The sequence below is a fragment of the Trichosurus vulpecula genome, chromosome 3, assembly GCF_011100635.1.
Source record: "Trichosurus vulpecula isolate mTriVul1 chromosome 3, mTriVul1.pri, whole genome shotgun sequence".
NCBI classification, from domain to species: Eukaryota; Metazoa; Chordata; class Mammalia; order Diprotodontia; family Phalangeridae; genus Trichosurus; species Trichosurus vulpecula.
In genome coordinates, this window is record NC_050575.1 from 115,092,401 (window position 1) to 115,119,792 (window position 27,392).

General features: G+C 43.1%; 1 protein-coding gene across 1 annotated transcript in view; it reads right to left on the reverse strand.

Moving 5' to 3' along the window:
• Positions 1-1,835: 1,835 nt before the first annotated feature.
• Positions 1,836-27,392, reverse strand: part of LOC118843851 (sodium-dependent lysophosphatidylcholine symporter 1-like) — a 43,745-nt gene continuing 18,188 nt past the window's right edge. The window contains exons 6-14 of the mRNA XM_036751637.1: positions 22,278-22,447; positions 20,230-20,320; positions 17,663-17,784; positions 16,667-16,750; positions 10,392-10,475; positions 9,088-9,200; positions 7,214-7,357; positions 6,273-6,449; positions 1,836-2,593 (exon numbers count right to left, since the gene is read on the reverse strand). Coding sequence (XP_036607532.1) covers positions 2,569-2,593; positions 6,273-6,449; positions 7,214-7,357; positions 9,088-9,200; positions 10,392-10,475; positions 16,667-16,750; positions 17,663-17,784; positions 20,230-20,320; positions 22,278-22,447 — 1,010 coding nt within the window. The 3' untranslated portion in view covers positions 1,836-2,568. The remainder of the gene's footprint in view (positions 2,594-6,272; positions 6,450-7,213; positions 7,358-9,087; positions 9,201-10,391; positions 10,476-16,666; positions 16,751-17,662; positions 17,785-20,229; positions 20,321-22,277; positions 22,448-27,392) is intronic.

Here is a 27,392-nt window from a genome sequence, read left to right on the forward strand (position 1 = left end):
TCACATGGAGGAACAAAAGGTCAAGAATCTCAAGGGAAAGAATGGGAAAAAAAAAGTGGGAAGGAAGGGAGCCTAGCAGAACTAGTTTCTTAAACTATATTACAAAGCAGTTATCATCAAAACTATTTGGTACTGGCCAAGAAATGGAGAAGTCAATCCGCGGAGCAGATTAGAAGCAAATAAACCCAGGAGGTCGGTGTTTGATAAACCCAAAGATACCAACTACTAGACTAAGAACTCACAGTTGAACAAAAACTGCTAGGAAAACTGGAAAGCAGCATGGCGGAAACTAGGTCTAGACCATCATGTCACACTTTATACTAAGATAAGTCCCAAATGGATACATGACCCAGACATACAGGGTAACATCCTAAACAGATCTGAAAAGCAAGGAATTAATTATTTTCCAGTACCTTTCAGATCTATGGATACAGAAAGAATTCAGGACCAAATGAGGGAAAGAGAGGAACGCAAATGATAAAATTAAAAAGTTTTTGCACAAACAGAACCGATGTTCCTAAAATCATAAGGGAAGTAGGTAACTGGGGGGAGGAATCTTTGTAGTAAGTTTGTCTGATAAGGATCTCTTATTAGATTGGACCTGGTGGTCTTGAGACCACCACTACAGTCTCCCCTTAAGGGAGGCTTTAGCTTATAGAATTTATGCATGGCAACCATTGTTATAAAATTATGCCCAATGATCTTGAGGCCATCATGATGGTCTCCCCTTAAGAGAGGCTATAAGCTTATGGAACATACTTATGGAAAAATACTGACAAAATTTTTTGAAGGTTAGCATACCTGCGTGACCCAAATATTCTGTCTACCACCAGCTTGTTTTTTTTCTCCTTGAAAAAAAAAACCCAAAATATCTTGCCCTGACCTCTGATATACATATTGACCAGCTCCAGGGGCAGGAAGTACCCAGAATCAGGGTATAAGAACTCCACTCTCAGAAAAGCACTTTGGAATACCCCCTCTTCCAGCAGGAGCATACCTTCACACTGGAGCGCCCCCTTCCTGCTGAATGGACCCATGTCTCTGTGATCCCCAATGCAGCATCACCCTTATGTGAGATATCCTCTGTGTTAGTGTGCAAGCCTTTGAAAGACTTAAGAACTCTGATCAACACAACAATCAACTAGAATTCCAAGGGACTGATTTAAAGTATGCTACCCACCTCCTGATACAAAGGTGATGGATTCAGTGCATATATATGCATAGATATATGTCTGTATATTAACGAGGCCAATGTGGGGATTTGTTTTGCTTGAGTATACATATTTGTTCCAAGGGATTTGTTTTTCTTTTTCTTTTCCAATGGGAGAGAGAGAAAATAGTTTTGCTAACTGAAAAAAAATTAAAAGAAAACAAATGTTAAAAAGAAAAAGAAGAAAAGGCCCTGTAGTCCTTTGGGAAATGGGGATAGAAGTGACCAGCATTAAACGTCAGGAGCTCACTGTCTGGAATGCCCCTGGAATTTTGCCATAGCCTTTCAATGGGATACAGCTGAGTTCAGTGGAAACAGCTTGTTCAGTTGTTTCAGTCATGTCTACCTCTTCATGACCCCATTTGGGGTTTTCTTGGCAAAGATACTGGAGTGGTTTGCCATTTTCTTCTCCAGCTCATTTTACAGATGAGAAAACTGAGGCAAACAGGGTGAAGTGACATACTCAGGGTCACACAGCTAGGAAGTGTCTGAGGCCAGGTATGAACGCAGGAAGATAAGTCTTCCTGACTCCAGGCCCAGCAACTCTATTCACTATGCCACCTAGCTGCCTCATTTGACAGATGAGGATCCCTATCACAGATCCCTATTTTACAGATGAAGAAACTGAGGCAAAGAGAGGTAAAGTGGAAGGAGCACAAGACTTAAAGACAGAAGACCACGTTTTTAATCCCAGTTCTGTCACTGGGCAAATCCTCTTACCCCTCTGAACCTCAGCTTCCTTTGATGTCCCCAATCTTTAAGTACTATATAAATGTGAATCTTTTTAGAACAGGTTAGGCTTATAGACCTAGTCCTGTCAAAGAGGTAAGCATTCAGGAAGGCTGTGGTTGTCATGGGCCTCCTGGAAGTAGGGCTAAGACTGTGCTTGCATTCCGCTGTCTGCAACCTCTTTTATGTTAATATATCCCAAAGCCCCCAGTGAGCTAGAGATTCGAGGAGAAACAATGCTGTGTCCTGGAAAGAACATAGGGTTTGGGAGTCAGACCGGCATGCTAGTCCTGCCTGTGTGGCTTTGGATAAATCAGTTGTTCTCTCTGGGTCTCAGTTTCTTCCTCCATACAGAAGAGGTTTGGATTTCCAGGACTGACGGCATGTGTTGTTGAGGTCATGTTTTCAGGCAGGAAGGATGTGAGGAGATATCCTGGAGTTCCTTTGAGTGTATTCTTCCCCTCTGGGTCTGGCACGTATCCTCAAATGACTGACACAGCTTGATGGCTGACTAAATAGGAACCTTCCCTGGAAGGGCTGCAAGGAAAAGGCCCCACCAGATGTTTATCGTTCCTCCAGCTGTAGCACCATCTTCACAATCATGAAAAGTGGAACTTGGGCTCCTGGCATCACAACTGCTGGCATAATGGGTCCCTGTAGGAAGAAGAACAGTTTCCAGGGAGAGGTTAGAAGCAAATGCCATTTGAAGCAGCCATCATCAGAACTGGTACTGGGGGGTTAACTAGAGAGCTCCTTCCTTCCTAGAATTAGTCTCTGCTCTCTGGCTCCAGGACCGTGCTCCTTTAAACGCAGGCTCCTGGATGTCATAGATCTCTCGTCTCCATTTTCTGCCCTGATATATACCTATCTGGGTATTCCTGTACCAAAGCTGCCAAGCATTGCTGAAGAAAATCTCAAAATTGTCTTGAATATGCTATAAATTTGTGTTATCTAATTTCAACTGCACGCTCACCACTCCATGGCAAACCTTTTGCCCATCTTTTATTGATTCTTTTTCATATCCCCCAGAGTGGTTATTTCAAGCCTTCTCCTTTCTCTTCAAGACTGCAAGCCCCTTCTTCCTACCACTAGCTGCCCTCAGTGGATAATTTGGCCTCCTGCTTTACTTAGAAGATTGAGGTTATCCCACATTATTAACCCCCTCCAAACCCTTCCATTCTTCTAATCTTCGATGTCTTCACTAATCCTGCCATTCTTCCTTCCAGTCTCAATGGAAAAGATACCCTCTTCTTTGCTAAAGCTAAAACTATACACTTAATATATACTGTAAAGTTACACGCTCAATCCCTTTCTGCTTTGAAATCTTGCTCTATCAATCACTTCTACTCTATGTCATCCATCTTTAGTATTTCCCTCTTTACTGGCCTTCCCCTTCTCAAGCTACAAACATGCTTGGGTCTCCTCGTTGTGGTCATTCAGTTGTGTCTGACTCTCCATGATCTCATCTGGGGTTTTCTTGGCAAAGACACTAGAGTGGTTTGCCATTTCCTTCTCCAGCTCATTTTACAGATGAGAAAACTGAGGCAAACAGGGTGAAGTGACTTGCCCAGGGTCACACAGCCAGTGAGTGTCTGAGGCTGGATTAAACTCTTGAAGATGATTTCTTCTTGATTCCAAGCCTGGAGCTCTGTGCACTATGGCGTCACAAGCTGGGTCTCCTCTAGCCTTAAACAATGCCTTTCTTTATCTTGTCACCCTTTTAATTCACTGCCTCTCTCCTCCCCTTTACTATCAAATTCCCCCACTTCCTCACCACTCCCTCCTCAGTCCCCTGGAATTTGGCTTCTATCCCTCCACTATGTTGAAACTTCTCTTCTTATCACCCTGTTTAATGTTTTTTTTTCCTGTTTTCATCTTCCTTGACCTTTGGGCAGCCATTGTCACTGTGGACTGCACCATCCTGGCCTCCTGGCCATTTCTCAAACTCAGTAATCCATCTCCTATCTCCATTCCTCTGCACAGACTTAGGAATACCACATGCCTGGAATGTGCTGCCTCCTCCAAGAATCCCTCACTTCCTTCAAGGTTCAGCTCAGGTCCTACCTCCTACTCAAACCCTAAACTGAATCTCCTAGTTGTTAAATGCTCTCTCCCTTTTCACACTATCTGGTATTTACCTATCCATATACATATTCCATCATCCCAGTAGAATATAAGCTCCTTGAGAGTTTTTCCTCTTTTTGTTTGTATTCCCATTACCTACTTACCTTTTACTTCCCTTTCTCTGTCTCTTTCCCCCAGCTCCTCACTCTCCTTCTGACTGTTAAAGGTGAGTATCTCCCAAGACTCTATTCTAGGTCTTCTTCTCTTTTCTCTCTATACTGTTTTCCTTGGTGATTTTGTCCACTTCCACAACTTTAATTATAACTTTTATATGGATGACTTCCAAATCTGTAACTCCTCCCTAAAGCTCCAATCTGACATGGGTGCACTGGATGGAGCACTGAGCTTGGAGCCAGGAAGATCTGAATTCAAATCCAGCCTTAGACACTTGCTAGCTGTGTGACCCTGGGCAAGTCACTTAGCCTCTGTTTGCCTCAGTTTCCTCAACTGTAAAATGGGGATAACAATAACACATACATCCCAGGGTTGTTGTGAGGATCAAGTGAGATGCTATTTGCTTAGCACAATTCCTGGCATGTAGGTAGTAAGTGCTTAATAAATGCTTGTTTCCTTCCTTTCTTCCTTCAGCTGGATAGCTCTCACCTGGATGTTCCACTGGCATCCAAGAATGGAAACTCAGTGGGACCAAATCTGAAGACACCATCTCCATCTCCCAAACTTGCTCCTCCCCCAATTTCCCTGCTATTCACAAAGGGCCCCCACCCTTAAAGTCATCCCGGCTTCTAACCTTGAAGTAACCTTTGACCCCTCCCATTCTCTTACTAATTCTCAACATCCCCTCTCATCTTGTTTTCCTTTCTTCCAGTCTTAGAGAAGGTGGTGGCCCTTGGATCCAAACAGATGCCAAATTCTCTCATTTCTCTCTCAACCAAATATTTTGAATCAAGTATCTCCTTTCATTTTGCACTACAATAACCCTTTACCCCACTTTGGCTCCTAGACTACTGTAACTGCCTCCAACTGGTCTTCCTACTTTCAGTCTCTTCCCACTCCATGTTGACCTCCATTCAGTTGCCCAAGTGATCTTCTGTCATGGCTCTATTCAGAAATCTTCAAGGGCTCCCCCTGTAGCCCTCTGAATGAAGAAGGAACTCTTAATCCTGGTATTCAAACCCTCCACAATTTGACTTCAACTAACCTTTTCAACCCAGCCCCAGTACTCCTTTTCACATATTCTTAATTCAAACTGGAGTACTTCACATCCTCCGTTTTAGTACTGTCCTCTCCCATCTCTGTATCTTTGCTCACATCATATTTCACGCCTGGAATGGATTTCTCCTACCTATCTCAATCTCCATTTTTGTTTCTTTTACTGCTCAACTCAGATGCCAATTCGACGAAGGCTTTCTCTGACATCCTTGTTTTCTCTCTCCACCGAGATGGAAGCCTTCTTTCCCTCTTCCAGTTCTTCATAGTGTGTCTGGACCTCCAACAGCACTTAATCTTACTCTCTTGTCTCATTACTGTTTACGTACTTGTCTTTCCCCGGGTGATAAACTCCTTCAGGCAAACTTTGAGGAATAGAGGATCACAGAAGCCAAGGAAAGAGAGCACACATTAGATTTCTTTGTGTTCCCCATTCTGAGCATAGGGTCTTGTACAATTAATAAACGTTTGTTGATTGAAAGAATGGAGGACTAAGTTGGCTACTGTCTTGATGCCTGGCGGAAGACTTCCTCCTAAGTGCTTCCTTTGAAGAAGATGGCAAAGTCCACCTACTCTGGGAAGCCTTCTGGGATTTCTCCGGTTCACACTTCTCTCTTTCTTCTCTAAACTCTCATGTCAGTACCACTAGTACCACCAGAAGTGAATAAGATGTTTTCTCTAGAATGGCAACTATTTATTGCATGTGTGGGGAGATGGCATGGTGCAGAACAAAGAGCTCTAGCTTTGGAATTAGGAGTCCCATATGTAAGACCTGACTTTGCTATTTCCTAGCTGTATGACCCTGGACAGGTTATTTCCTGTTTCCGAACCTCAGTTTCCCCATCTATAATAGTCTGTACTCTGTCTCCCTGACAAGTTTTGGACACTATAAAGTACTCTAGAAATAGAAGCTACTGTGTATTGTGAATTTCATCTCCTTTTTCCCACTCCTAGTCCGGGGACATTATCTTCCCACTGTATCAGGCTGTCTAGGTGGGACCAGACCCTTCCTTCTGTTTTATAGAGAACCTTGGGGACTCACTTGGCTCCTTCTATCTTTGCACTGATCTCCTTCCTCTTTTCCTCGTCAATGGGGTAGAAGCAGAAGATAGTCAAGCCAATGATTAACAAGGTGATAGGAACAGGAGCCATGAGCACACGGAGAATCAGTCTGACCATAGGGTTTGGCTCACAGCTTCCAGCCTGGTAGCCTGCAAAGCTAAACACACAGTGGAAAGTTATGGATATTATGCCCAAGGTCATCCCTGTGGATCAACTTCCATGCTATCTGCTTCTTGGCAATAATTTGGGGGTGGGGGGAGGAGGAAGTGGCCAGAGTCAGAACTCATATTGACCCTTTCTTCCCCACCCCCTCCACCAAAACAGGACTGAGGTTTTATAGTAATGCTCCAATATCCCAGCATTTTCCTAAAGCCCTTCCCACTTCCATGCCACCTCTGGCTACATTCTTTCTTTGGCGATCTCTTCTCCCTTTATTTTTCCATTCAAGGTCACCCATCAGGATAAAAACATACAGTGTGGCTTGGGCCAGACCTTGTAACCTTTAGGAATGGCCTAGGTCTTACTTTCCCCAAGAAACATCCATGGATCCTAAAACTCCCGTAGGGACACCCTAACCCTTAATAACCTCTAGTGACAGGCCCAGACCTTTCACATCCACAGTAATAACCTTCTAGGGCCATTGTTGGGAAAGCTTAGACCTCTCATTTCTTCTAGGAACAATACCCCAGGCCTTTCATCCATTATAGGGAAAGGCCTGAAACCTCACACCCAAAGGTTACAAGTGAGTTGGTAAATCCCCTCATAAGAGTTACTGAGGTCTCAGTGCTCCTAGGACCCGTCAACCGAAAGTAGCCATCTACCTGGGTGAGGAGGAGGATGCCCAAGCAGCTGCTTCACAGAGAGGACCAAAGGTGCCCTTGTGAAACCAACCACCAACAAGAAGAGTAAAGCAAGCCCTACTGTAAGCTCATGGTGGAGATGCCCAGGGCCAGACCGCCTCCAAACTTGTTGACGAAGATGTAGAAAGAGTAGAAGAATGCTTCCAGGTTCTGGCAGCTGGGGTTCTTTAGCTGGAAATCATCCATGGCATCTGGGAGCATAGACCTATAAAAGAGAAGGCAAAGACTGGAGATAGTGGAGATGACTTGCCTGCTGGGTGGGGTGACTTACTAGCAGGTCATCTCTTTTCTCTGGGTCTCTGTTTCATCTGCTTCAAAATGAGAAGGTTAGAAAAGATGAGTCCTCGATGGAGAATGCTATCTACATCCAGAAAAAGAACTATGAAGTATGAATGCAGATTGAGGCACACTTCATGCTCGCCTTTCCCCCCGCTCCCTTTTTTTCCTCTCTTTTGTTTTGTTTTAGGGTTTTTTTTTTTTGGTTCTGTTTCTTCTTTCTCATGATTCATTCCATTGGTCATAATTCTTCTCCACAATTTGACTAGTGTGTAAATTAATTGAATGCAAAGTTATACATGGAAGTTATATAGGATTCCATGCTGTCTTGGGCAGGGAGGGAAGAAAATCTGGAACTCAAAATTATGTAGAACTGTGTGTTGTAAACTAAAAATAAATAAAAATAAATAAAAAAATGTTATAGCTGGAAAAAGAAAAGAAAAGATGAGTCCTAAGGCTCTTTCTGGCTCTAAATGACACGATACCTGCCCAACTGGTCCTAGGCAGTGCCAAAGAAGTCTGGCAAGCTGGACAATGCTCCCCTGCCCCCTGCCCTTGAAGGCAGTGTGCTTTCATGGAAAGCGTGGAAGACCATGATGCTGGCGCACATGGTTGACATGCCCTCATGTTTCACCTTCCCGAGTCTCTGTTTCCTCACTTATAAACTATTACATAGAATCACATAGTATTGGCAGTGGATGGAACCCCAGAAATCACCTCCTTTAACCAACCCCTTCCTCTTACAGATGAGAAAACTATGTCTCAGAGGAGGGTCACAAAGTGGTTCAGTGGCAAAGCCAGAACCCAAAGCCAGATCTCCTGATTCCCAGGTCAGGGCCTACTCTGGCTTGTTAGGAGGGAAGCAGCAGCCTTGATCTAAGAAGAGAGTGGTGCTAGAGTGATGAAGGTCTCCTAGTAGCAGTAAGTGTTTCCATGGTAATAGTCCCTTCCCAGACATCTTCCCTCTTTCCAGGCCCCAAGTGTACTTCCCTTGCCTTCAGATGTCACAGCTAGCTAGACTTGGTACTGGTAGAGATAGCCCTTAGACATGACCCCCAGATATATTAGGAAATCCTTCCTAATATATCCACTTCCAACACTATATAACAAGGTATTTTTGTGTTGCCAAGGCTGAAACTATGTGACCTGAGGCCAGTCATTTTACACCCTTGGGTCTCAGTTTCCTCCTCTTAGAAACGAGGGGTCAGCCTAGACCAGCAGTCCTTAATATTTTTCCCTTTGGCAATCTGGTGAGATCTGCAGACTCCTCCTCAGAATGTCTTAAATGCATAAAATAAAATACGAAGCATTACAAATATCAACTGTGTAAAACACAGTTATCAAAATATTTTTAAAAACCAAGTTCATGGGAGCCAGATTAAGAACCCCTGGTCCAGACAATCTCTAAGGTCTCTTCCAGTTCAATGTTCAATGTTCTGGGGTCTTTTCCAGCTCTGGTCTTCTGCTTTATATTCTTAGAGCCCTTTTCACCTCTCATGCTTTTTGACCCCAGAACATTTTCAATTTAATTTCAGCGAATCCTTTCTCAGCGCAGCCCCGATCCTGACTCTGCAATACAAAAGTCTCCTTTCCTCCTCCCACCCCACTCCCTTCTCCTTGTGAAGACTAGGAACAATCTTAGCAAGAGCCCATACTCACCATGGCAACAAGAAGAGCACGGCTGTGCTGCAGCCCACCAGGATCATGGTGAGAGCAAAGGTGAGGAAGTTGTGTGTCACTTGGACGAGAATAATGAAGGCTGGGATGATGAGCTGGAGATCAAAGGCAGTAGAGTAGGGGACAGTGAGATGGAAGGCAGCAAAGGGGGAGTTCAAAGGGATAGCATTCCTGAAAATGGGGGGAAGGGAGGGGGGAACTGTGTCCTTTTCTCTCCTCTGCCACCAGGTTTGATCCCAGGCAGACTCCCTGGCAGGCAGTGTGGAAACAATGGAAAGGGCAGTCCGTCTAGAGGCAGAGGTTCTGGGTTGGAATCCCAGCTCTGTTTGATGCTTACTTCCTAGCTGACTTCTCTTGGCTTCAATCTCTTCCTCTGTAAAATAAGGAGGTTGAACTACATGACCTTATGGCTCTGAATCTACAATCCTATGATGTCTTTCTGATCAGAAGACTTGGGTTTGAATCCAGGTCCTGACATTTTGTTTGCTATGAATCTTTTTGCCATTCATTTATTTGCTCATCTCTGAGCTTCAGTATCCTCATTTGTAAAACGCAGGTGATACTGTATATTCTACCTGCTCCTCAGGGGTTTTTGCAAACCCTAAAGTACGACTGGGACTGTTAGGTGGCACAGTGGATAGAAAGCTGGGCCTTGATTGAGGAAGACCCCAGTTCAAATCCAGCCTCAGACACTAGCTGTGTGAACCCTAGGCTAGGCAAGTCATTTAACCTATGCCTGCCTCAGTTTCCCCATCTGTAAAATGGGAATAATAAGAACACCTGCCTCCCAGAGTCGTTGGGAAGATAAAATTAGATAGTACAAAGCACTTTGTAAACCTATATAAATGCGAGTTGCTGTAGCCTTTGATCCTATAACCTTGTTTCCTAAGCCAGGGTTTCTTCCTGTGACTAAAAGGCATGTGAGAAGGTTCTTCTTCTTGCTCTGTCACTTACTTGTCGTGTGACCTTGGGCAAGTTGAAGAATCTGGACTAGATAATCCTCAAAGCTTCCTCTAGTCTGTGAAACTGAAAGCGGCAGTTCTCCCTGCAGGAAGGATCCCTGAAGTAACAATCCCGGGAATGGAGGAGCCAAAGGACCAGGTCACAGAAAGCCAGCTGAGTTCTGGTTCCTTCCCCACAGTCTGCATCCCCCACCCTCGCCCCTTAGTATTCCCCCCAGCTCCTTGCAGGGTATGTGAAGTCTTGGCCAGAAGCATCACAGGAGGTGAGCAGGCAAGGGCCCAGCGGAATTAAGAAAATTAGCCAGGAAAGCTCGGCAGACTTACTGAAAACCCAACAAAAACGGCACTTTTCTTCCCAAACTTCACCAGGAACAATTGCCAGAATGGAATGGAGAGGGAGGCTACCACCTGAGGGAGGAAGCAGAATGGGCAAGAATTAGTGCTGGCACTTAGGAACACAACAGGAGGAGGTCAGAGCTGGAGGGGACCTAAGAAAATAGGTCATCACAGATCAGGTCACATAGTGAGTTAGTTAATACAGCAACACTGGGATTAGAACTCAGGTCTTTTGGGGCAGCTAGGTGGCTCAGTGAGTACAGCACTGGCCCTGGAGTCAGGAGGACCTGAGTTCAAGTGTGGCCTCGTACCCTTGACACACTTACTAGCTGTGTGACCTTGGGCAAGTCACTTAACCCCAATTGCCTTGCCTTCCCCCCTGTAAAAAAAAAAAAAAAACAAAACAACTCAGGTCTCTTGACTCTCAGTCCAGCACTTCTTCTGAAGTGCTAGGATAATTTTGACTAGTGCCTCATTTGCCTAGAGGAATAAAAAGAGATGGGAGACCAGCTCAGGCCTTAGCTGACGTAAGAAGGAAAAGAAGAGAAGAAAAAGTTGTTTCAAATAATAATGTTTCAAAGAAGGAGAAGGAAATGGAGGAGGAGATGGAGGAGGAGGAGAAAAACGAGAAAAAAGAGGAAGAGGAGAAGGAGGAGAAAAAGGAAGAAAAGAAGAAGAAGGAAGGAGAAAAAAGGAAGAAGGAGGAGAAGAAAAGGAAGGAGGAGAAAGAAGAAGAAGGAAGGAGGGGGAAGAAGAAAAAGAAGAAAAGAAGGAGGAGGAAGAAGAAGGAAGAAGAAAGAGGAGGAAGAAGAAGACGAAAAGGAAGGAGGAGGAAGAAGAAGAAAAAGGAAAGAGGAGGAGGAGGAAGAAGAAGAAGGATGATAGATAATAGTTGGCACGTCATGGATGGTGATCCAGGTTAGTACAGGTTAGACATGGGAAGAGAACCAGAAAAGAACCATATCACAAAAACACAGAGAGGAGAGATGCTATTCCTTTATTCTTTGTGGGTTTACAGTAATAGAATATTTGAGATCTATGCAGCTATTTTACAAATGTTAACATTTAAAATGTTAGATTTGTATTAAACATATTGAAACATTACATTTAATAGTTAAAAAAGAAAAGGATACAACATGACTAATGTAAAAATATGTTTAATATGAATGTATATATAGAGCCTATATCAGATTGCACACCATCTTGGGGAAGGGAGAAGGGAGGGTGGGGGAGAAAATTTTAAACTCAAAGTCTTATGGAAGTGAATGTTGAAAACTAAAAATAAATACATTTAAAAAAAATGAAAAAGAGGGGAGGACAAGAGTAAGGAATGGGGGGAGAGAAGGAAAAAAGAGAAAATAAAGTGGAGACCACATAGGGCCCAAGTAATACCTGGCCTGGGTGGCAAAAGGTACCAGGGCTGTACCAGGCTCTGCCCTTGAATCAGAACCTACTCTGAAACACAAGAACTTGTAGTTCCTTCAAGGCCCAGCTAAAGTCCCATTTCTTCCAGGAAGTCTTCTCTGATCAAGCCTGCTCCTCCACAGACAATACAAATAATACAAATTTGGTTACAGTAAGTACAGAAGAGGAGTGCACAGTTCTCAGAGGTTAGATGAAAGAGGAATTATTTCCAGCTGGGGGATGGAAGATTGGGTGCGATTAAAGTGGGGAAGGTTTCATGGAGAAGGCAGCATTAGAGCTGGGTCTTCAAGGATGGCCAGAAAGTAAATAGAAATGTTTTTCTTTTTTAATGATCAGTAACAATATTAATAACTCCTATTTCTGTAGCACTTTAAAGTTTGCAAAGCACTTTTCTGACAACAACCCTATAGGGTAGGTTCTGTATCATTATCTGTGTTTCATAATTGATGAAATTGAGGCCCAGAGAGAAACAGCTAATCCAGGTTCATGCATAACTAGTGTTGAAGCAAAGATCAGAACCCAAGTCTCCTGAGGTTTCTTTGCCCCCTCTCTGTTATGTAAACGTTGTACTTTTTAGAAGTATATAGGTTGAACACACTAATTTCAAAGATGTCCTGCTTGACTATATCTTCCTTTAAACTTCTTTCTGTTCTCAGAATTTAAAAGAATGCTTCAGTGACACTCTTCTTTTTTCTGGCATAACTATCACCATTCCCCATTCCTCCCCCAAAAGAAAAACAACCCCAAAACCCAAAACCAACCAACCAAACAAACAAACCTCTCTTACAATAAATAAACATTAGTCAAGCAAAAAAAAAGTTGTTGGGTTCTTTTTAAATACATTGGCCATGTCCATACTTCTCTTGTTAGATTATATCATTCATCCTATGGATTCACAATAGGTTACTTCATTGATCATTCTTCTCAAATCTTTCAAAGTAGTATTTTTTTCTTTACAATGTTATAGTCATGTATAAATTGTTCTCCTGGCTCTACTCACTTCATTCTGTATTAATTCATACAAGCCTTCCAAAGTTTCTCTAAATCCATCATTTTTGTAATATTTTAGGGCATGATAATATCCCATTATATTCAAGGACCATAATTTATGCACCTAGTCCCAAATTGATAGGTACCTCTCCAGTTTCCAGTTCTTTGCTATAATGGAAGGAGCTGTTAGAAATATAAATATATAAATGTACCCACATATATTACTGCCTTTCTTTTATCTCCTTCGGATATATGCCTAATAGTGGTATTGCTAGGTCAAAGGGCATAGACATTTTGGTGATTCTTGAGGCAAAGTTCCAAACTGCTTTTTTGGAAGGCTGGAGCAATCCACAGTTCCATAAACAGTACATTAATCTGCCTGATTTCCTACATCCTCTTCAACAACTGTCACTTTCCTTTTTTGTCATCTTTGAAAATCTGATGGGTGTGAGGAAACTTAGAATAGCTTTAATTTTCATTTCTCTAAGGTATCAAGATTATAGAAGGAATTTGGTAGGATCCCTTCTTTGTCTATTTTTACAAAAAGTTTACGCAATTTTGAAATTAATTGCTCTTTGAATATTTGATAGAATTTGCTTTGAAATCCATCTGGTCCTGTTTTTTTCTTCTTTTGATAGTTCATTAATGGTTTGTCCAACTTTTAAAAAAACTGACATTGAGCTACTTAAAGTTTCTACTTCTTGTTCTAGTAATCTGAATATTTTGTTTTTATAAATATTTCTACATTTCATTTATCAATTTTGTCGGCAATTAATATGGAAAATAGTTACTATTTCCTCTATTTCTTCTTCATTTGTTATGAATTTTCCTTTTTCATTTTTGATATGTGTGATTTAGTTTTCTACTCTCTTAAAAAATCAGATTAGCTAATATTTGACTTTTTATTAGCTTTTTAAAAAAGCTCCTAATTTTATTTATCAATTCAGTTTTTTTGCTTTCAACTTATGTTTTTATTTTCAGAATTTTTAGTTGTTTGTTGCTCTTCAACTTGTTGATCTGTTATTTCCCTCTTTAGTTGATAAAAAGCTTGTAAAGATAAATGCTTCCCTTAATGATTTTTTGGCTGCATCCTAGAAGATTTAGTATGTTGTCTCATCATTTTCTCTGATGAAATTATCTATTGTTTCTATGATATTTTCTGACCCATTAATTCTCTAGCATTACACAATTTAGTCTCCACTTAAATTTGAAACTTTCCTTGAAAGGTTCTTTATTGATTATGATTTTTTTGTACCATAGTCAGTGGATGTTGTGTTTTATATCTTTTGCTTTTGTGAATTTGTTTATGCGGTTTTTATGCCCTAGCACATGGTCAGTTTTTGTAAGGGTGGCATGCAGAGTTGAGAAATATGTATATTCCTACTGTTCCTATTCAATAATTTCCAGAGATCTATAATTTCTAAATATTCCAGAGAGCTATAATTTCTAAAATTCTATTAAGGTTCTTAACTTCTATCTTGTTTTTATTTAAGTTTCAAAGGTTACCTTGATGCCCCTGACTGTTACAGTTTTGCTGGCTATTTCTCCCTGCAACTTTTTACCTAAGGACTTAGATGCTATGATATTTAGTGCATATATATTAAATGTTGATATTATGTATTTGCATGTGTTGCCTTTAGGCATTAAGGAATTTCTCTGTTTATTTTAACCACGTATATTTTTATTGTTGTCTTGCCTGAGATCATAATTTCTGCTTTTTTTTCCCCTCTGGTGCATGTTAACTTCTGTTCCAGCTCCTCTTTAATCCTGTGTGAATGTTTCAAGTGTTTTTTGCATAAAAAAAATATTGTTGGATTTTGCTTTCTGAGCTTATTCTACCCCCTTCCATTTTATGGGTGAGACCATCCCATTCATGTTCATGGCTATGACTGTTAATTGTATATTTCTCTTCATCACATCATCTTATTGTTTTCCCTCTCTTTGCCACCTCACTCCTCTTTACAAAGACAGTGATCAAAGAGAAGGAATATGACCAACACTAATGATGATCTGTAACTGAAGAAATCCGCTGCTTTACTTGCACCTCTCTTATCTTCCTCATGCGCAGACTCTGATAACTAATTCTTTCCCTTCCTTTCTTTCCTTTTAATTGCCTTTTTCTGATTAGAACACCAGTGTTTAAGTTTCTTTTGCTGGTGGCTATTCTTTCTTTGACTCTACACGCTCCCAAAAGTTATGTTTCCTCATCTCCCGTCTTTGTGTATCTCCCTCTGTGTCTATATGTCTGTTGGGTTAGCACTCCTTTGTCTGGCTTAGATAAGCATTAAGTGCATGTGATACCCACTTTCCCCAACCCCTTCCTCCACGTTTGTATATTCTTCTCAAGAATCCTAATTATAAAAAAGAGAGTTCTATTCCCCTTTCCCTCATTTCTTCCCTAGTATATTCCCTTCTCCCTCCCTTCTTTTCCCCTCTCTTAAGACCATCGAAACAAAACACAACCACCTCAAGGCCATCTGTTTTATTTAACTCCCAGTGAAATTACTGGGATTCTGAAAGGACACCTGTCTCTATCTGACCTATTAGAATGTAAGCATTTCATCATCATTTAGCCCCTTTCAAATACTCAAATATATCTACCTTTCTAGGTTTCTCTTGATTACTGTGTTTGCATTTCAAAGTATCTACTCAGCTCTGGTCTTTCCATCAGGAATGCTTGAAAGTTTTTTATTCTATTAAAAAACTCTTCCCCTCCACTTTTAGAATTATATTCAGTCTTGTGTCAGATTCTGTACTCTTAGATGGGATGATAAGGCCCTGTCTGATCCTGACCTCAATTACCTGGGCCACTAGCTTCTTTTGTCTTTCCCAATATGCCTATGCACAGAATACTGGCAAGTTTTGGGCCCCCTGGGATCATCTGTGTTCAGAGCACAGAGGTTTTCAGGATCCTCTAGAACATCTTGCATCAGATTGTTGTATACTTCCAGCTTTTCAGGGAGTCATAGTCAGAGGTCTGTGGGTTTCTGCCCCTTTTGCAATTCCCTGTTCAAGCATTCCAGGCTTCAGGTCTTCAGGTACAAAGGATTGCAGACTTCAAAGTTCTCTGGGATATCTCGTCCGAGTGGGCTTCTATGGGCTTCTGCACCTACCCCTTCTTTTGCCACATCATGGTCAGAGTTCTACCTGCTTTTGTGCCTGATCCACAGTTATAGCGAGGTGGGATTCAGAAGCACTTTGTACTTCTTCGTCTAGTCATTCTAGGCTTCTTGCCCCCTGACTAAAGAGTGCTGCAGGCTTCAGATACAAGGGCTGTCTTATTATCAGATTTGTCTTCCTCATGCTTTGTACACAGTAAGCACTTAAGAAATGCTTTCTCATTCATTCAAGTGCCCCTGGAATGTCTCTGGTCAGAATGCTTATAAGTTTCCAGTTCGACTACTCATATAAGTTCCCCTGGTGGAGGGCTGTTAAAGACTTCTGGTTGTCATTTTGTACGGTTTAGGGTTGGGTGAAGGCACTTACAGTAGCTTCTTTTTGGATTTCTTGATCATTATTCAGTCTTGTTCTATTTTTACATCTTTGCTGGAGAGCCAGGACACCACATGACCTTTGCCAAAGCATATGAACATGAATTGTCCAGAACACTTTCAAAGACCACACTGCTTCTCTAGTGGACCCAAAGTGCTTTGACAACTTCAAAATGAAATATAAATGTCAATTACTATTATACTCCAGAGAGCTCCCAGGAAGGACTGAGAGTAGGTCATGTGAAAGCATGTGAATCTCCTTCTCAGCCTAGACCCATCTGGAAATCCCTACCTGGAATCCAGGCAATGGGGAATTAGGCCCACCCAGCTTCTCCCCCAAATGACAAAACTTTGTACCAGCAGGATGAGCACCAGGTACTGGAAGCTCCCAGCAAGACCAGCAGCATGGGTGCAGAAGAAGGCAAAGATCCCCTGGGCCATCTGTGGGAGAAAAAGGGAGACTATCTTTAGACAGATCCAGTCACTTCCAGGGCTAGAGGGGCTAATGGGGGAAGTTAAGTGTATAGGGTTGGCTGGATCTCCTTCTCAAAGGATTCCATGAAGTCTCTGAAGAGGAACTTAGAAACTGAGGTAGCAATATCATGTAGCAAAAAGGGCATGGTATTTGGACTTGGCATCAATGCCCATCTCTGACATTTAGAGCTCTTAACTGTCAGCAAATCATTCCACCTCTCTGAGCTTCAATTTTCCCAACTATAAATCAGAGAAGAAAACATACTCCCTGGTAAGACTGTTATGAGGAAAGTACTTCATTAACCTTAAGTTGCTATATATATCTATATCTATGTATATGTATATGTGTACACACATATATATTTTATATTAGATTTCATCAACATCTAGTCTAGTCCCTTGTTTCATAGAAGAAGTGATTTATCAGTGGTGACAAAGTGAATTATTAGCTTAGCTAGGAGCAGATCTCAGGTCTCATGGGCTCTTCCCACCATAGTATAAGGCAATCCAACTGTGGTTTGTATGGGGTGGGAAGAAGCAGGCAGTAGAGTAGAATTGGGATCTATGGCTCAGTTCTAGTCCTCTCCACTCCAGATAGGATTTATAGATGTTAGACTCTAAAGACAATCTAGGCTAACCCCCTCATTTTAAAGATAAGGAAACTGAGTCCCAGAGACATGTCAATGACTTGTTTTAAGGTCACAAAGGTAGTAATTGGCAAAGCTGGGATTTGAACCTAGGTCTTCAGAGTCCAAACCCATGATACTAAGCTATCTTTCAAATTCCCCCTACTCTTTGTTCAGTTAAAGTTGACCCTTCCTAATCCCTAGGACTTCCTGGAAGGCCACTGTTTTGTCTCAGCAGACCCTGTCCTTTTACCTGGAATGCCATGGAGACAAAGAGGAATCCACTTAGGAGGACAGTGTAGGGCTTGTGGCCCATGACAGTGAACAGGCTGTAAACAAATGGGAGTCTGGACTGGTCCAAGGTGCTGAGTGGCCCTGCAATGGAAGGACACAGGTAAGGAGGGGGCTGACTCTGCCATGGGTTGGCCTTTGTACTCACAGGCACAGGCTGGTCCCCTGGAACCAGGAGGCTGCTAGCCTTTCTGACTGAGTTTGCCTGTGAGCTCTCTGTTCCCAATTTTCTTTTTCCTAAGCTCTTTTTCTGGACCGCTCCTTTGCTTGATCACACTCTGTTTTGTATCATATTTATTTGTCTGTGTATGAGGTGTGACTCACCACTGGATTACAGATTTTTTGAAGTTAGGAACCGTGTCATTTTTAATTTTTGTATCCTTAGTATTTAGCACTCAGTAGGCACTTAAGTGTTTCTTTGAATTGAATTGTAGCGTCTCCAAGGGCTTCTTGACTAAAAAAGTGACAGATGGTGGGCAAAGAAGGAGAAGACAGAGTGCCCTAGCTAAGAGGCATGGGACCCACAAGTCTGGGAGGGTGGTCAGAGGAGGGGAGAAGGTAGGAGAAAACAGCAAAGAAGATGGAAAAGAGCAGGAACTGATGAGTGAGAAATGAGGCAAAGCTAGAATTTAACGGAGAAGGGAAGAAATCTTCAGAGTGAAGACCTAGGGCTTGGTGATCCAGGGAGACAAGGTCTTAGAGAGCCACTCAGCTTGAGTTAGGGTAGGAAACTAAAGGACCTTCCTCCAACTTTCCTACAGCCTTTAATCTGCATTTCGTCTTTAGCCTGATCCCATCTGACCTTGTGTCATTTTGTTGTTGCTGTTCAGTCATGTCCAACTCTTCATGACCTCATATGAGGTTTTCTTGACAAAGACACTGGAGTGGTTTGCCATTTCCTTCTCCAGATCATTTTATGGATGAGGAAACTGAAGCAAACAAGGTTAAATGACTTGCCCAGGATCACACAGCTACTGAGTGAGGCCGGATTTGAACTCAGGAAAATGAGTCTTCCTGACTTCAGGCCTGGCTCTCTAGCCACTGTGCCACCTAACTGCCCCTATCTGGTATCATACTTATTTCTGTATCTGCTGATGCCTCTGTTTGACTCCAGGCTCCTTGATGGCAGGGGCTATGTCCCTTTACTATCTTTTTTCCCTAACAATAAGCATAGGGCTCTGCACACACCTGCTATATGATGGTTGGTTGTTATCCTTTGTTCTCAAAGAGGACCAAAGTGACCTCACTATGTTAGAGTCAAGTTACAGTGTGTCCAACTGTGGCTTACCAGACCAATATGAGCTCATAATGCTCTACCACAGGTCGGGCACAAATAGTCCATGTAAATATTTGGGGTGGATTCTCTAAATTTGTGCATCCCACATTTCTTTTGAGCTATTACAATTCTGCTTTGCTCACAGAGCATAGTGCCTTCTTTGATGCGGGCATGCCATACTGGGCAGCCTTTTGCCAACATCTCCCATGTCATGCAATCAGTTTGAATGCCATTTGATAAAGGTTTGTTGAATTGCATTAAATTCCCTCAAGTGGGCAGTTCCTGCCAGAAAACCTCATCAGATAGCCAAGGGGCATTAGGGGTTCAGCAGGAAAACCCCACACAAAACCATGAACTCAGAGGCACAGTGATGGGGGTTCTGGGCAAGGCTTCCTCCTACCTCTCAACACCCCTCCTCACTGGTCTACCTGGTTCTTCAGAATGCTTCCAGTCTTCTGTTGATTCATAGCTCCAGCCTCAGTTCCTGATTTGGGACTTTGTTCCAGGGCCAGACTTCTCTCACTTTCTACACTCATGGACCTGTTTGGTTCTAGCTTCAGTTACCAGGGCTCCCTGATGTGTCTGTGCTCTGAATGCCAGCAAGTTTCAGGCACCCCTGGCTCAGCTATGTTCCAAGGAGCATTTTGGCCTTCAGGGCCCAGTGGAGCATCCCATGTGGGGATTTCTATCCCTTTGGTTAAAGGTTTTGATTCCTGTTAAAATTCAAACTTCCCTGGAAGGGAGTTCTTAATTATCTGTCAGTATAAATGAATTAAAATCCTTTCTTGGGCATGCTTTTTGGAGGAAGAAGCAACCTATGATTTGAGGAGCCTGGAGGAGAGGGAGCTTGGACAGAGAAGGGGATTTACCAAGGTGGAGAAGGCAGAGAAGCAAGGGGCAAATCTTATCTGTTTCACAGCTTGGGGCCTAGATGTGGACTCTGCTTGGGGTGTCAGGCCAGGATAGTCCATCTGGTGAGGCCTGGGGGTCCCATGGTGCTCTGAAGCCTATGTCCTATGGCATAAGGTAGTCAAGTGAGATGTGGGGGGAAAGAACCTTGGATTGGGGTTCAGGAAACTTAGGTTCTCATAAAATCACAGAAGGTCAGAAATAGAAGGGACCTAAGTGGTCATCTAGTCCAGCTTCCTCATTTTGCCAAGGAGGAAAAGAGAGGACATGATTTGCCCAGGGTCATACAACCAGGGTCCTGCACCTTCCCGCTGGCCCCAGCCAGACGTCCCCAGTGCTCTCACCTTGCTGCTCCTTCACCCCAAGGACAAGGACCGCGCAGGACAGGCAATAGAGGGACCCGATGACCATGGCTGCTGTCAGATACGCCATTCGCTGCAGAATAAGGAGAGGCATCCGTCAGTTTGCACTCCTCACTGCTTTTGCAGGCACCAGGTTTATTACTTCTTTTTTTTTTTTGAGAGGGGAAGGCAGGGCAATTGGGGTTAAATGCCTTGGTCACACAGCTAGTATATGTGTCAAGTGTCTGAGGCCACATTTGAACTCAGATCCTCCTGACTCCAGGGCCAGTGTTCTACTCATTGTGCCCCCTAGCTGCCCCTACCAGATTTATTCCCAACTTCCATTCTTACTCATGCTGCACTCACCACCTGGAGTGCCTGCCACCATCTCCATTGTCATCTTTATATTCCACCCATCCTGCAAGGTCCTTCACATGCCATTGCTTCAAACACAGCCTTCCCTGACCACCAAACCCCATCATTTCTCCCATATCCACCTATCTTATCTAATCTTTCAATGGACAGATCCAATATGACCTCTGATAAAAAGCTTTCCCTGAGAATCCCAGGACAGGCAGGGTACCTAGAACCTGAAATCTAAGGATTTGAGTCGCAGCTGCCTGTGACAATGTGAAAGTCACTCCAGCTCCTACGAGCATCAGATTCCTTACCTGTAAAATAGGAATACTTGTCCTAGTCTGGACCACACCAACTACCGTATATCATCAAAGAATCACTAAAAGCGAGAACAGGGAGACACCTTGAAATAATGACAGAACACTGAATGTCCAAACTCTAAGGGTCCTTGGAATCCGGAACCTCTCTCATAGATGAATTATGCCTCAGGACATAGCACATAGAAAATCAAAACTGGAAAACAAAACACAGAATCCGAGAGGGGGAAGTGTCCTTAGAACACAGAGCCCCAGGGACAGAAAGGCTCTGAGGATGAAGAATGCAGACCCGGAAGGGAGCTTATCTCTATCACAACCTTTTGTAGATCTAGACCTAAATCTATTTTATAGATGAGGAAACTTGGGTCTGGAATGGGTAAGGAATTTTCCCCAACACGGGGAGCTGGGATAAGCTCTGGACTCAAATCCAGGTCTTCTGACCCTTCCCCCTCACCCACACTCAGCTCCTTTAATTACTCTCCAATGAGTAAAAATAAAAATGGTGATAGCTAAGATTTATGTAACACCCACTATGTGCCAAGCACTCTGTTAGGGACTTTACAGTTATTATTTCATTTGCTCCTCACACCCTGGGAAGTAGATGCTATTATTATCCCTGTTTTACAGATGAGGAAACTGAGGCAAACAGGTTAAATGACTTGGCTCAGGTCACGCAGCCTTATGTGTGAAAGTGAGCATTCTCTCCGGGGCAGGGACTAAGCCTGCTCCACTCTGGTGAGTTTCCTACGGTGCGATAAAGTACAAAGCTGGGCACAAAATGGGGGAAGCAAGGATTCATCAGCCCCCAGCCCCCTGGGGCTGATATCTGGCTGTCAGCCACCGGAAGAGTAGAAGGGGAGAGACTGGGCACCTCTTGCTGATGACTCACTGTGGGTTTTTGTTTTGGAGGTTTCTTTAAAATCTATAATTTAACAAGCACCAAATAAGATGAACATTTCCAAGGACAAATCAGAACAGAAAAAGAGGATTACACATGCAGTCATGAATCTGCACCACAGATGGCTTCCAAGTATAAAACAAATTCAGTGTGTTATTTTCAAAGCTACCCTGCCTGCCTGGTCTTCCTACTTACCTTCCTTCTGTTCTCTTCTGTGCATTTAAAAAAATGCTTCAATGGACCTTTTTAAAATTACTTTTCTTTTTCTTTCTTTTTTTTTCATTTTGGCAACTGTATTGCTTACCCCTGCGTACCTCCCTGCCCCCCAACATGCAAACATTGAAAGAAAAACAGAACTCATATCAAAAAGGCATAGTCAAACAAAACACATTGCCACATTGGCTGTGCCTGAAAATATGTTTCATTCTATACTCTGAGTTCACCTCCTCATTGTCATGAGGTAGGTAATGTGTACTCACTGTGTTTTCCAAGGTGTCAGTGAGTGGGGAGGTACTGTTGCCCATGGTCTCATTAGACAGGGATCCATTGAGTCCCTGGCAGTTCAAAGTCATGCTGGCGTGATATTTGCCCACAATCAGCCCCTGGAGGCTAGTGCCAATGAGAGTACTCAGGACCTCCATCCCCATCCCTGTGGGTAGGAGACACCAGAGTTAGTAGGGCCCAAAACAGAGCTTCCTTAGTTTATCAGCACGCCAACTCAGTTCCATTTAAGCAAATCTCCCCCTACACCCTCCTAAGTGAGTGAGCCCCAGCCTTAGATCCTTACTGATAAACCTTTTGCTTGACTTTATAGGTTGTCCTATGAAGTCCTATGATTTAGAGCTGGAAAAGATTTTTGCCATAATTATCATCTAACTACTGCTTCCCAAATGAGAGTAAAGCCCCGCTATTCCCTCATGGCCAAGGTTTTCAGAGCATCCTCGAGGGAGGAAAGAACAGACGTACTCTCAAGAATGAAAACAAGCAGGCTCTGGCAGAAGCACCACGGCTCAGACTCACCAGTCTGGCACGAAGATGGAAGGTGGGGGGAGCAGCCACCTGGGAATCTGAAGATGGCTAAGAAATGGGTGTGTAAAGGTATCTGTGACAGGTAGGGTTAGAGGAAGGAGGGAGAGAAGGCCAAAAAAAAGGAGCAGTGAGAGAAGGTAAGACACCCTTACTTTACAGATGGGGAAGAGGAAGCCCAAGGTCACACGGTGATTTACTGGCAAAGGTAAGATTGGTATCCATACATACCCCGATACAGTATAGGGCATAGGCAGTACTGGACATGGGCTTGGTCTGGGCCCAGATTTGCCATTTAATCAGTTGTGTGACTTTTGGCAAGCCAATTCCTTTCCCATGGCCCCAGGTTTTTGTTGTTGTTTTTAATCTGTAAAACTGTCCTGATAAATCTTGCTCTGTCTCTTTTCTAGGGCTATCCTAAGGATTAAGTGAGGCACATGATTTCAAAGTGTTCTGTGAATTGCAAAGTGCTATAAAAGTGTGTACTATTATTATAAGATAAGGTATTACATGGTGATTATAGAGGTATGACGGATGAAGGGTCTTGGAGGAAGGAAGATGTGGGTTCAAATCCTACCTCTGACATAGACTGACTATATGACCCTGGGCAGGTCATTTGACTTCTAAGTGCTCCAGTCAACCCTCTCTCTTTAAAAACAAAACATTGCTATCTTCTGGTTTTATATCACCTTTATTTCCAAATAGGTCTCTCCTGTTGCCTAACCAGGGAACCATTCCCCTGTAACAAAAACTGAAAAAGAGTCTAGCAGCATATGCTATATTTCACACCCATGGTCCCTCAGCTCTGCATAGAATGAAAGGAGGCTTAGGAAACTCTCCTTGACTTTAAATTGATGAAGGAATGTTCTTAAGATGTCAGGGCTGGAGAGAGAGGTCAAAGAGGCCAAACTCTTCATTTTATAGATACTGTCCTGTACTGATCCTCCCAGCTCTGACATTCTGTGTTTGAAAGGCCTTCTCAGCCCTGAAATTACATGGTCTATATTCTATAGCTCTATATTCTAAGGTCCCTCCCAGCTCTGACATTCTATGTTTGAAAGGCCATCTCAGCCCTGGAATTAAATATTCTAAGGTCCCTCCCAGCTCTGACAGTCTATGTCCTAAGTTCCCTCCAAGTTTCAATATTCTATATTCTAAAGGTCATCCTAGCTCTGACATTCTGTGTTCTATGGTCGCTTCCAATCCTGACAATTCTATGTTTGAAAGGTCCTGCCAGTCCTGAAACTTCATATTCTAAGGTCCCTTCCGGTTCTGACATTCCATGTTCTAAGACTTCTCTTGGCTCTGACATCGTGGTTCTGTAAATATAGTGCAGGCTGTGTATGTGGGTGATGGATGAGGCTCAGAGGAGTGGGTGGTGGCTCTGGGTTGGAGGTGGGTTGTGTAGATGGCACTGCCAAGCCACATGACAGCTGGGATCTGTGGAGTGTGTGGGCTTCCATGACTCACCCTCAGCTCTATGGGGGCTACACAGCCCCTGGCTCAGGTGAGGTAGCTGTGAGTCACTGTTGTGATTCAGGAGCCTTCTATGACTCAGGCTCCCACTCGAAGAATTTGTGTTTTCTTTGCTCAAAGCTACAAGTGGGCCTGGGAGACGTGGGGGCCTTGCTCTCATCCTAAAATCTTATCTCCTCCCACTTGATTCTATCCACGGAATCACAGGCTACAGATAAGTCCCTTTACCTATAAATACCTCTGCAAAAAATATAGGAGACTTGGAACAGGCTCATTAACTCTATTTCTCTATAGAATTTCTTCATCAGTATATGTAGAACCTATATCAGATTATATGCCATCTTGGGGGGGAAAGGGAGAAAATTTGGAACTCAAAAACTTGTGCAACTGAGTGTTGTAAACTAAAAAATTAATTAATTAATTAAAAAAAATAAATACTTCATCTAGCGTAAAAAGCCCTGGGTTGGAGGTCAGGAGACCTGAATTCTAATTCTAGTTCTGCCATTTACTTGCTGCGTTATCTTGGACAATTAACTTTTTCTTCTATGGGCCTCAGTTTCCCTATCTATAAAATGAGGTGGCTAACAGCCTTTCAACTCTACTATGTTCTAAGGTCCTTTCCAGCTCTGACATTCCATTTTCTAAAGTTCTCCAGCTTGGACATTGCTCTATGGGTCTTTTAAGATCTAAGGTTCTCTGAGTTTATAATTCTTTTTCGTAGTAGTCCCCAAGGGGGACAGAAGTCAATATTCCCATTCTAGGAGGCTAGGTGGCACAATGGAAAGAGTGTTGGGCCCAGAGTGAGGGAGATCTGAGTTCAAATTTGACTTCAGATTCTGTTGTCTACAGAACTCAAGGACACTCTTCTTCCTTTCTCAGTGAGTTCAGTGCTTGGCTTACAGTCTTTCTCTCCTCCCTCCTGCCCTCATATCATGGGACTTCGGCACACATATTGATACTTTTTCAAATACTCTACCCATGGAGTTCCTCAGGTTAATCATTTCCCATGACCACCTCCTCCACCCCACCTCAGCCACACACAAAGATGGTCAAACTTTTGATCACCCACAAATGCACCACCAGCATCTTAATGAGCTCTGGAATTGTCTCATCTGATCACAATCTATTGTCATTCCATCTCTCCCTCTCCCTTACTACCCCAAACCTTATCCCTCATTAATACTATGACTGTCCATCCCCTCACCCCTCACTTGTCTCTCAGGCCATCACCCCTGCAGTAGCTACATTTCCCTCCATCTTGAACTCTTGGTGAACCAGTTCAACTATACACTTTTTTCTTGAATTGGTCATCGCCTTATCATATTGTCAATTGTTCCCTGCCAAATCTGATCATTCCCACCATGTGCTGCTAAACAAAGCCGGAGAAAATTATGAAAACGTGCTGACTGGTTTCACTACAAATTAAGTTACATGAGCTCAACTGGACCCTCACTGCTGCAAGGCAATCCTTGTGCACCTTCCTAATTAAATGACTAGCCTACTCTCCGCAGCAGCTCTTACAAACCTTTTCTTTCCTTCATAAACCTTCCAAGGTTTCCCCTCCCCACCCTCTCAGCCCAGAGCCTTGTCTCATATTTTACTGAAAAAACTGAGGCCATTCACAAAGAGCTCCCTCTTTTCTCGTCCTCATCTCAAATCACTCAGATGCCTCTCCTCTATCTCACCTGAAGAGGTGACCCCTTTTCCTCATCAAGGCAAATCCCTCCATATGCTTAAGTAATCCCATTCCCAATAAACATTTACTGACTGGCTCACTCAACTTTGGTTTATGGACTTTCCCATCAGAATTCTTGTCTGCTCTAGCATATTGCTCCCCCTATGATCCCCACTCTCACTTTTCTTTGATTTCTCCCTGTTTACTGGCTCATTCCCTATTGCTTATAAACATGCCCATGTCTCCCCAATGCTCAAAATATACTCCCTTGATCCTTCCATCCCCATTAAATATCATCCCATGTATCTTGTGCCTTTTGTGGCTAAACTCCTTTAGAAGGCCATCTCCAATATGGGCCTCCACTTCCTCTCCTCTCACTCCTGCTCTCTCCATTCTGGCTTCTGAGCTCATCTTTCAACCAAAACCGTTCTCTCCAAAGTTAATGATGATCTCTCAATTATCCAGTCCAGTGGCCTCTTCTCAATCTCACCCCTCTGGACCTCCCTGCAGCCTCTGACTGCGCTGATCACTCTCTTCTCTCTAGGTTTTCAGGACACTGCTCTCTCCTGGTTCTCCTCTTATCTCATTCAGCTTCCTCTCAGCTTCCTCTGCCAGATCTTCATCCAGGTTACATCTACTAGCTGTGGGTGTCCCACGGGACTTTGTCTTGGGCCCACTTCTCTTCTTCCTCTATATTATTTCCCTTGGTGATCTCATCAGCCCCCCTAGATTCAATTATCATCTTTATGCCGATGATATCTCTACTAATTTCTCTGCTCATGTGTCCTGTTTGCTCCTCCAACTTCCTATTAACAATCTTGAACTAGCTGTTCTGTAGATCTTAAACTTTGCACGTCCAAAACTGAACTCATTATCCATCCCCCAAATCCTTTTCCCCTTCCAAATTTTCCTGTTACTGTTAAAGGTCCCACCATCCTCTCAAATCACCAAGGCTCACAACCTAGGTGTTACCCATGACTTCTCACTACCACCTCTAAACCGCCCCCCCCATTTCCAATCTGTTTGTTAAGGCCTATTGACTTTATCTTTGTAACCTCTCTTTCTATGCTGCACCCCACCCCCCATGCTTCTACCACCCTGGCACAGGCCCTCACTCCTCACACCTGGACTATTATGAGAGCCAGCCTGTCGGTTTGCTTTCCACCATTTTCTCCCCACTCCAGTCCATCCTTCATTTAGGTAACCAAGTGATTTTCCTAAAGCACAAATCTGACTGTGTCACCCGTGACCCTGGGAAGAACACTTAACCTCTCTGAGCCTCAGTTTCTTTGTTCGTAAAATGTATATAATAACAGTGACTACATCAAAGGGTTGTGAAGATTAAGTAAGATAATATAGGTGGCATTTGTAAATGCTAAGTGCTAGCAGGCCCTCAAATCAAACATGCTTAATAAAT